The 11,486-nt window shown below is 39.1% G+C and overlaps 1 protein-coding gene across 3 annotated transcripts in view; it reads left to right on the top strand.

The window, feature by feature from the left end:
• Positions 1-445: 445 nt before the first annotated feature.
• The window catches only part of lamb2 (laminin, beta 2 (laminin S)), a 48,514-nt gene continuing 37,473 nt past the window's right edge, over positions 446-11,486 (top strand). For 2 of the 3 annotated variants that reach the window (XM_008412798.2, XM_008412796.2), the window contains exons 1-2: positions 446-576; positions 906-979. In XM_008412798.2, coding sequence (XP_008411020.1) covers positions 949-979 — 31 coding nt within the window. In that variant the 5' untranslated portion in view covers positions 446-576; positions 906-948. The remainder of the gene's footprint in view (positions 577-905; positions 980-11,486) is intronic. The other variant, XM_008412797.2, reaches the window with a different exon arrangement.

Genomic DNA, 11,486 nt, shown 5'->3' with positions numbered 1-11,486 from the left:
CAGAGACGGTTTCTTCCTCCAAGTGTCTCTGATGAACAGACAGATTGATACCATGCATATTTTCACTAATTTGACATTTTGTAAAAACGCCATACATCTACATATTGACAGAAAAAACTTCGATTAAATGTTTTCACTCAGTGCAAAGTGGAACCAAAGTCAAATTCCTCGTTTTTGTGCATAAGGTTTGCTAAATACAAATGCACACGTACATTTCTGAAATTTGTTGAAAAGAAATGTAAAGGACACAGAGAACACAAAGCATTTTACTTTAAACTATTATGAAAAACATTAAATACATCAAAGAACTGACTTAACCCCAAGTCCACTCACCGTGACTCCGTGACTCTGCTTCCATTGTGTCTTCTATCGTGTCATCTTCTAACACCCACTCCACCCCCTTGCACCCATAGGACCTCCCTTATTACCTGGCCACTCCACTCCGCTCCGCCAGAGTCCAGCTCCGGGGTTTCCAACAGAGAGGCGCAGGAGCTGAGGGCTCCCTCACCACGGAGCTCCGCAACAAGTGCTCCGAGGGGAAACAGAACTGCGAACATCTGAAACCGGACAAACACGGTGAGTTCACTTTCGCCCTTGTGTTTGCTAACATTTAGAGACACATTGTACACAGTCTGTTGCTCATTTGTTTTAAATGGTGCGCTTATGGAAGTGAGTACTTATAAACACTGAATCTCCAAAGTTTGAGCTGAAGAAATAAAAAAAAACTAAATTAATAGAATGTCTCCCTGTGACATATAGAGTTCATTAAAGAAAGGCAATCGAAGCCAAACTCCTTCATAAAGTTGTGTTCTTCGTGAAATAAACAAATGTATAATGTAAACCATTAAAGCGCTCCAAGAGCGGTGATATTCATTGCCTTGAACCCAAATTGTTGCCTTTCCCAGGCAGGCAGGCAGGCGGGCAGCCCCGGTGGATGAGCGCTCAGAGATGCAAGCCGCGCTGTTAATGCTCCTCTGCGGTAAGTAGACCGCACACTGAGCTTTGAAGTCGGTCTCTGCTGCAGAACAAATCCTCAGAAGTGATCCAGTGAACGGGATCTCCACGTCACGGGGTTTTCTTTGATTAGTCTCTGGAAAATATGGAGCATATATGTCAGATTAGAGATGGTAGACGCCTTAATGTTGCGGCTTTGCTCATCTGAGAGGTGTTCCAGCGTGATCTCCTGAAGTTGTGTGGAAGGCCTAACTTCTCTTTCAGTTTCATTCATTTCTAAGTCATTTCTTATTGTCCTCACCTGTTATTCCTGAAAGACGTACAAGAGTTGTGACAGATCCCAAGCTCCCACCCGGTTGGCTGCTGCGTCTTTCTGAACACAGATAAGATTGCAGATGTTTCTTTTTTAGGGCCTCTGGTGCCCCAGGGTCTCCGAGGTCACCCCCTGTTCTGTCTCTCTGCATCTCTGTGGGAGGTGTCACCCTGTTTATGGTCCTCCTAAAACAGGCCAGCTGAATCCGCAAATAGAGGCACTAACTTCACACCTATGATCGTCATCAAGCTTTTCAGACTGTGTTTGTGTTTGGTATTTTAAGTGATCGAGGTTGTTAAAGTAAAGGCGTAAAGTGGTGACAATGCAGTATTTCTTTTATTATGCAGTGCCTTGCAGAAGTATTCATACCACTTCAGATTTCTCAGATTTTGTCTCATTGCAGCTACACCAAATTTTTTTAGGTACCGAAAACCAAAAAGTGTCTTGAGGTCAATAATTTCTGACCTGAGACAGAAATCATTGCTCATTCTTACATACTGAGAAATAGCCAAGGTGCAGTCAAATCTGTCTCCTCTGATACAAGCACCTTCTTCTCCATGTTTGTTGCATCTTTTACATGACTTGGGACAAACTGCAAACATCCACAGTCCAGATGTACTGTGCATGACTATTGCTTTTTCTTTCTGAGCTATAGACCTCATGTTTACATGTACCATGTTTCCGCTGAGCTGTACGGCATGGGTCAGTGTGGTTGGGTACGCTACTTTGCCTGTTTCCATTGTAAAACCAGTGGTGAAAGTAAGGGGGTACAGCAGGGTACTGCATACCCCTAAAAGATTTAGCGGGAGTACGCAGTACCCTCAAGAGAGGAGCGTCTCTCTGCTGTAAAAAATATCAATGGGTTCACTGTGCAGCAGTGAATTCACCCACTAATCAGCCGTGACTGATTCGTTTTTCAAGAACAATCTAAAACAGACTTAATCAGTTAATAAATAGCTTTTTTTTCTCATTTCATATTATTTCTGAACTGTTCGTGCTTTGCTAGATCAGGGGCGCAATATGTCGATCGTGGAAGGTTTTGAATCGATCTCGACATTAGGAGACAAACTGAACGCCGCCAGGAGGCTGAAACCAGCACGTCCTCCTCTGACTCCTTATCAAAAATAATTTTATTAAAGAACAACAACAACAAAAAAACATAACGTGCTCAAATTAATGACCCAACAACAATAATAATCTCAGTGATTATTGTTTCAACAAGGTGTTGCGCAATTCTGTGCGTTTCGGTTCCATTATCAAAATAACAGAGCAGGAGTTTAAAATTAACTAATCAACTACCGCTGTGTTCAGGGGAGCGCTTATAATCGCATAATAAATATCAAGCCTGCAAACCTAATATTGTAACGGACTGGTTGTTATGTTTTTAACAATTGAATTATGACAATATGAATTTTAGAAAGTTACTGTGCTGACAGATGTGCTGTCATCTGGTTCTCTTTTATGGTGCCTCATTCCAGCAGTTATTAGATGAGAAGTAGGCTAGCTTGGAGTAACCAGCTAACCTGACAGTTCTGTTTTTTGACTGTCGGAGGAAACCAGAGTCACAAAACCCAGAGTACGCAGAAAGAATCCATGCGTGAACAGGGAGAAGATGCATAGTCCATATGTACCCAGGACTTTCTTGATGCAAAGTAACCATGTCACATTATATAATAACATAATGGTATTTTTCTTTTAATAAGCATGCAGTGTACAAAGCAATTAAACATTCATGAGGTTCAATAGATAAATGCACTTGATAAATGTTGAAAGATCAGTTCTACAGATAACTGTGATATTCATCTAAAACTACAGGTGTGCTTGTGCAAGTATTTAAAAAAAACCTTGATGAAAAAGTGAAATGAAAGTTAAGTAGAAGAAAAAGGAAAACCTTGGTCGTCGCTGGTGTGTATCAGAGCTGCAAATTGAAAGTGTTGTGTGCTGTCAGGTCAGTGTTAAGAAACTGTCCATTCAAACTGACACTTCAGGAGGACGAGCTGTGGGGTCAAGGGGCAGCCTTAAACCCCCGGGTTAGAGAGCGGGTTAATTGGATGTGCACAAATGAATAGATGTCAGTTTGTTTGTGTGTGTGTTTGATGAAAGAGGAGAAACACTCAGAGACCGAGCCTGACGACAATGACAAATAATTCAGCCATGCTCCACTTTTCCTTTTCACCTTTTTCTGTTTCTCTCTGAGAGGTAGAAATTTCACTGAAAAGAAGTTTTCATTAATGAAAAACATAAAAGTTTTTTTTTTTTTTATGTCAACAGTAACCTTAACAGCGTTGCTTTTTCTTGATTATGCTTCATTCATTGGGTTTGCTTTCTAACCTAAAGTGCCTGCTCAGTTTATTACCTCCCTTTCAGGTACATACATATCTGCAACTGTGTGTTTAGGATTGTTCTTTTTCTTTACACCAGACAGCCTCCTTAGAAATGTGTGTGTGGCCAGGTAAGAGAGGGTTAGGCAGCGGGAGCTTGACTCCTTTGCAAGCGTCAGCCTCCGGAAATGTGCGGATACCAGAACAATGGTTCGGTAAAGCCTAGTAGCTTGCAACACTAGAAACAAATAGGGAGGCAGAGGGAGGGGGAAAGAGAGAGAGAGACGGTGAAAAACATAGAAAAGGTGGGGGCAGTAGTGGTAGGATAGAGTCAGGACAAAGAGGAAAAAAAGAAACAGACTTTGGAGAAAGAAGAAAGACGGGGTGAGAGAGCTGGTATATGAAACTACGGTGAGTTAGGTTTCTCCGTCCTGTTGATGGGCTTTTCTGGATTAAAACAGGAGGTGGAGATAAAAAAAGGCAGAGGAGGAGGACTGGTGGGGGCAGGATGAAGGGAGCTGGTTTCATTAAAAACAATGGAAAGGCTGGCACAGTGGTAAACTGGACTGCAGTCGCCAGTGTACACCAGAACAATCTTTATGCTCCCTTTCTTATTTAAACCCTTTTCTCATTGATAAGAGAAAAAATGTTTCAGGCTTGTCTGCTTAATGGATGGTAGTGATTTGRCAGACTAGCATCTTATCAATAACCACAGGATGCATCTTTCCATGTGGTTGTTTAAGAAAGGAGAAATGATTGATAGTATCGTTTGAGATTAAATAACTTGACAGCTCACAGATGATCATCCATCCAGTAATTATCCATTCGTACCAGTTTGCTTGGTGACAACGTTGTTTTTGGGCCAGGCCGTGGATCTAGGTACCTACAGGCTGTGCACACTTTTTTTTGATCTTATGAATCTACATTTTTCCCACTAATTATTTACAATCATGTTCATTTCCTTCCTTTGTGTCACTTTACCTGCTTTGTATGCTGCTCACATACCAACTATGTAAGTAAAAGTTGCACAAAGTGCAGCTGAAGCGCTTGACTTGACTTTTATGACTTTCAAATCAAAGAGTGAAGTACGAGACTTGAAACAACTAAATAAATAAAGTTTATAATTGTCAGACCACAATTATCTGGGATGTTACGATTATAAATTTATGTTTGACATACCATAGCCACACCCTGCAAAGTTACCCAGCCATACAAGCCATACAGACACAACCATATCCCTCGCACACATTCAGGAGATCACCTCAGATGAAAAAGAATAGATTTTAAAACTCTTTATCCCAGCTCCTAAAAAATATTTTTCCAGCTCTGTAGTTTCTGAACATTGTTATTCATAAGATTCAAATCTCTTACTTCACCTGTAAACAGAAATTGTTACTATATGCTCATCCAGAAGCAGTGAATGATGCAAGTCAGTGACTCCATGCAATTTGCTGTTTAGACAGACAACCTTTTAACCCAAATAACCTAAATTTTGTTCATTGTTAACTAGATAACTAGATTCTTCTTATGTTATTTTTTCTTAAAAAGAAAAAGTCAAAATAAATGGTGGCTGTACAACACACTTGTCTGAATTTTCCATGTGCAGGCTGACATCAGTTTGAAATATGGAGACCTAAAGAATGTATTGCTTAAAAAAGTCCAAATCTTTCAAAATGAAACCTTCTTCAAAAGCAGAAAATTTGATTAATTGATAAATATTGGTTCTACAAACTATTGGATTTGATTTCAGCAAATGCCTCTTCTTAAATGAACCTGCTATTACATTAGGTATAATCCAATTATTTTTAGTAAAAGAAAAGAAAAAGAAAAGCTCATCACAAAAATCAGTATTTGTTATAAGATAAAATCCTATTTTTTTTCTATTAGGCTTATAGAAAAAAATATTGGTCATAACATTTTTGCCTTTATTATTTAATACTCTTTATTTAGAAACCAGAAATGTTTCATAACGTGATTAGTTGACCATTTAACTTCAGAACAAACTGTTGAACTTCACAGCTAACACAATTATTTTTAATCTATTCCCCTTAAAAACAGATTCTCCTCCTGCTCCCCAGAAGGATAGTAAGAGTATGTATACAGAGAAACAGAGACATATATACTTTTCACCTTTTTAAATTTTAAATGTGTAAGTTTTGATTTGTTTTCTTTTATATTATGGCAATGAGTCACAGCTGTGGTCTGCTAGATTGCTGTGTTTAATGCATCTTGTTTAAAAAGTCCCAGATGGTGCAGTGTGTCAGGTTAAGAGAGAATGAAGGAAGGTGAGTGAAAGGAGCAAATGATATAAAGGACAATGTCAAAGGAAAGGAGAGAGGACCTAAGGTTATTTTCTATGCGTTCAATAAATTAATGCCTGTTGTTGAAGAGTCGCACAGTTCGAAAGCCTTAATTTCTTGAATGCACGACATTTAACATTAGAATATTACATTAGACAAATAAAAAACTATTTCTAAAAACAGAAATGTGTGCTTAATGAAAAGTGTGTTTAATGCCTGCCTAAATGTTATTTTCAAAAGGTACTTTTAATCTGACAAATAAACCTCATCACGTATATTGTAATTTATTGAATATGAATATCTAAATCAAAATGAAACTTTAAGCTGTTTTTTTGTTTTTTTACAATGATGCCTTATTTTGTGTTTATGACTTAAAAAGTAGATTATGTGTCATGCACATTTTTCTGTTGATCCAACAAATCAGGCAGAGAAACTGTTGCAGCTCCCGTTCTTCACGCTTGACTTTAATTAAGTAAACCGCAACTTTACATCTCCTTTCTTGTCTTAATGTTTCAAGCTAACACATATACTTGCTCCTAAATGAAGCAGCTTTCTTGTTGCATTGAGACAATTCTTGTTCATTCTTAGAACTCGTCCAGCCAGTAACCTGTCTAGACTTTAATAGATACATGGAGGGAAACCAGAAACAATTCTCTTCTCTCAGGGTTTACACAGGGTCATTACCAGTTCAAACCTTTTGTTTAAAAAATCACTTCCCATGGTACTCCCTGGTGTAGTCTCAATCATTTCCAAGCCTGCTGACCTCTGCCCTCGGCTACTCAGAGGAAAGTGGTCCATTATACAGATGTGGCAAATTCATCATTTAACAACTAGATGCAACACAACAATTATCCTGCACACTTAATAGTTCTACATACACACAGGAAGACAGAAGGCACAGCAGAAATACACATCCATAATTGTTTGTAGTTAAACGCATTCAACTGTTGCATAAATTCTTTAAAAAGGGCACTTGGGACGCTATGCACATGCCATGCCTCAGTCCTGTGTGTGCTGTGGTTTCCTCTATGTGTAGGCAGACCTTCTTTATCAGAGGTTCTGATTAGAAGCTACAGCACACAGGACTGTACTCCCATCAGAGGTCTAGGACTCCCTGCACAGCTGCTGAGCGCCAGGGCAAACACACGGCACCCGGGTTACTAACCACACCGGCAGCAACTTGTTTTCTTTGGACAGGCTGTCCAGCCTCAGGACACATCTGTTGGCCATGTGTACCCCCATATACCCACAATCAGCCTTGCTGCCATTTAACCTCTATCATCAGCATATCTTTAGAAAAACTGTTTCACATGAAATCTGAGTGATTGGTAATTACAAGTCGGCAGGACGGGCACCTATTGTCCTTTAGGTTCCCTATACAGTATAACTGGCTTCACTTTGACCACCTGTTGCTGTCAGTGTCTCACTCCATATTTCTTAACCACTGTGAAGTGAGTCAGACATTTCTAGTATCAGGCAGGAATGTGGAAGTGTCTTCCAGTGCAACCAGCTGCTTCCCAGAGCCAAGCCTTGTTATCTTAAAAATTAGTGTAATAGGAAGCGTCTGGTTTTTAGTCAGTGATACTGTCAGTTTGACCAGAAGGGAGACAGTCAGTCATAGTTAATGGGACTTACAATTATTGACACTTTGAATAATACAGGTTTCTACATAGTTACAGCTGAAACATTGAGGGAGGATCAGCTTGCTTTTCTCAGCTGTGATATCCTGAGCTCTCATGTAATGGTCAGTAGACCTCTGATCTTGTAACTAAAAGAGTCAAATCAGAATTGGTCGATTCTGTAGTCCTGTTCTGGTGGTGCTAAGGTTCGGTGCAGTCTTTCCTGAATGAAATGCAAATCAACTTCAAGCTCCACTTAGGATGTTAAAGGGATACCTTATTTTTTAGTGCAGTTCTGCAAAGCTAATTAGTCATAAGTCCTTTAACTGTCGTAAAAATATGTTTCATCCCTCTGAGCTTCTTAGAGTAATGGACACTAACAGATAGTCAGACGTTCTCCCATCATTTCAGCTGATTTAATTATTTCAAACAATTCTAACTGAAAATGTTGAGATAAGTGGGATAAAACATTATATTGAATCATACTAATCATCTAAATTTAAACATATTGTTAACTTTGGTGCTATCAAGAAGTACACTTGAAGTGACTCTAACAGGTGGTCAGTAAGTCTTACATTTTAGCTGTGTTCATACAACAGGGGCTCAATTGCAAATTTTTTTTTCTTTATTAATTTTTTAAGATGGGAGTTCATATTACTAATTAAATATGACCAGAATCAAACTTTTGTGTGAACAGTTTACTAAATGTTTACTAAACCCCAAAGCAACCCACATGCACAGAAGAACGTTGACGGCAAACAGCAGTGGATTATTTACAGAAGTAATAATGGATGCTGCCATCTATTGGTATAATTTAACATTGTTGAGCAATTGGATTTGACAGTGTAACAAGATCATAACAAGAGAAAGGAAGCCAAGAAAAAATAAAGTACAACTAATAGTGTTTTTTTGTGTAAAATTATGACACATGTCTCACGCCAATGGCGTAAAAGTTGGATAAAATGCGACATGACCATTTTGGTTACAGACGCTTTGAAAATTGTACGTATCCGATTCAGCAACACATATGGAAGCGACACAAATCAGATTTTTTATTTTTGGTATGGAACGATAGGAATTAGGCTGTTCACACTGCCATGAAAAAGTTAGACATGAGTCGCATATGGGGAAAAGAAATCTTATTTCTGTGCATTTGCCTTCTGTGTGATGGAGCCTCAGTTTAATTCTGCTTAACAGTAAACATGGATTATCCCATGCTCTGTATTAGTTTTTACTTCACTAAAGTTAAAGTGTTCCCTTGCAGACCTCATATACTCACCTTTTTTAATGCTTCCATCTTTTAAAAAATTTATTTTCTAATATGAGATGTTACCTTCTACCCCCGCACCCTCCTTTTTTTTATCAAAAGGGCTTTAGCGTCTGATTTAGGGAGGATGGCAGTAGTCAGGAAGGTGAACACAAGGGCAGAGTAGGGAGCCTGGTCTGCCTGTGGAGATTCAGTGGTTATTAGAAGAAAAGAAAGACGGGAGTTGAGGGCTGAGAGTAATAAAAAGGTGAATAGGGAGGAGAACAGCTGGCTTTTGGGGTGTGGGAGTCAGCCATGCATCAGCTAAGTGCAGAGCAAAGAGAGACCAGAGACTATGAGAGGGAGAAGGTAAACTAATTAGCTGGGAGTAGGTAAAAAAAATGTTATTGACATTTTTCTGTTGGGGTCTTAAAACAGGAGCATGAATGCAATTTCTGATAATATTTTAGCTCCCTAAGTCAGGTGGTCAACTCACTGCATTTCTTAAAATGAAACTGGAACTAAACACTCTTCTGACAATGTCCATGTTTGCCCCATATTCTTCTTCTTTGTGTCCCACCTTTTGTGTTTGTGTGTTTAGTTGTTAATGCTTGTCTTATTGTTGGTCTGTCAGTCTTTGCTTCCTGTGATGCCTTATCTGGTAAACGTGAAAGCAAACTTGGCCCCGCCAGCCTGTCTCACAGGAATCTGGCACATGGATGTTGCATCTCGCTCCCTTCTGCTCCAGAGCTACAACATTTATTTGTTTTATTCAAAATGGAACAGAGAAATTACATTGACGCTACAATTTGAGACTGACAAAAATCATGTTTGTTTGTTTTTTTTCCTCAAACTTTGCTGCTTCAGTTGTTATATGGTGATGTGTGAATCTGTCCTTTTAGGGAAATGCAGTTAGTTCTGAAACTGAAATTAAACAAAGATTTGCATTGTTTTAATGGTACCACAAAGTGGCCTGCAATATTAGTGAATCTTTTATTAGCTCATGGGAAGCAATCAATCAATCAATCAATCAAATTTTATTTGTATAGCACATTTCAGCAGCAAGGCATTTCAAAGTGCTTTACATAATTAAAATAAAAACAGCATTTGACAGTGAATAATTTCACTTTTTTAAAGAAAAAAAAAGGATAAAGATATAAACATTAAAACCCACACCCCTTGTAGGACTTCCGTTAAACCCCTCACACATTTGAGTTTTCGTTAAAACGCCATTTAATAAGGATTCTCACACCTCAGAGTTTTAGTTAAAACGCCATTTAACAAGGATTCTCACACCCCTAGATATAGATTTGTTTAACTGGGACGTTATCCGGGGGGGCTTTGCATAGACAGTGTGAAAGAAGAATAAAAAGAAGTTAATAACTAGATGAAAAGTAAAGATAAAAACATTAAAAACATCAAAAACATCAAAACCCACACTCTAAACCTAATTTAGCCATAAGCAACTCTAAACAGGTGGGTTTTAAGTTGAGATTTAAAGGCACCCAGTGTTTCAGCTGTTTTACAGTTTTCTGGAAGTTTGTTCCAAATTTGTGGTGCGTAGAAACTGAATGCTGCTTCTCCTCGTTTGGTTCTGGTTCTGGGGATGCAGAGCAGAACCAGAACCAGAACCAGAAGATCTGAGGGGTCTAGWCGGTTGGTACAGCAATAACAGATCTTTAATGTATTGTGGTGCTAAACCGTTCAGTGATTTATAAACTAACAACAGTATTTTCAAGTCTATTCTTTGAGCTACAGGGAGCCAGTGTAGGGACTTTAAAACTGGCGTTATGTACTCTATCTTCCTTGTTTTAGTGAGAACCAACAGCGTTCTGGATCAGCTGCGGCTGTTTGATTGATTTGTTAGTCAGACCTGTGAAGACGCTGTTGCAGTAATCAATGTGACTAAAAATAAACGCGTGGATGAGTTTCTCTAGATCTCRCTGAGACATAAATCCTCTAATCCCGGAGATGTTCTTCAGGTGATAGAAGGCCGACTTTGTGACTGTCTTAATGTAGATCTGAAGGTTCAGGTCAGAGTCCATCACTACTCCCAGTAGTTTCAGACCTGATCGCTAGTTTTCAGTTGTAATAACTGAAGCTGTGCACTGATTCTTGTTCGCTCCTCTTTAGGTCCAAAGATAATAACTTAAGTTTTGTTTCGATTCAGCTGGAGAAAGTTTTGGCACATCCACACATTTATCTGTTCAAAGCATCTATTCAGTGATTGGATGTCACCAGGGTGATGTCACCAGGGTTCAGAGTCACCTGGTGACATCGTGATGTAGAGTTGTGTATCATCCGCATAATTGTGGTAGCTAATCCTATTTCCTGTTATAACCTGAGCCAGTGGGAGCATATAAATATTAAAAAGAAGTGGTCCTAGGATTGAACATTGGGGTACCCCGCATGTGATCTTTGACTTCTCTGATGAGAAGTTTGAAACAAATAAATCCCTGTTCTTTATGTAAGATTCAAACCAGTTGAGCACTGGACCGGAGAGTCCGACCCAACTCTCCAGTCGATTCAGTAAAATGTCATGGTCAACAGTGTCGAAAGCTGCACTGAGGTCCAACAGAACCAGCACTGTGGTTCTCCCGCAGTCCGTATTTATATGGATATCATTGAACACTTTTACAAGGGCCGTCTCCATGCTGTGGTGAGCACAAAAACCAGACTGGAAGGAGTCAAAGCGATTCATTATTGTTAGGAAGTTATTTAATTGTTTAAAAA

Source organism: Poecilia reticulata, linkage group LG7, assembly GCF_000633615.1.
Source record: "Poecilia reticulata strain Guanapo linkage group LG7, Guppy_female_1.0+MT, whole genome shotgun sequence".
Taxonomy (NCBI): Eukaryota; Metazoa; Chordata; class Actinopteri; order Cyprinodontiformes; family Poeciliidae; genus Poecilia; species Poecilia reticulata.
The sequence above is the reverse complement of the archived record's forward strand: the minus strand, read 5'-3'. Positions and strand labels throughout refer to the sequence as shown.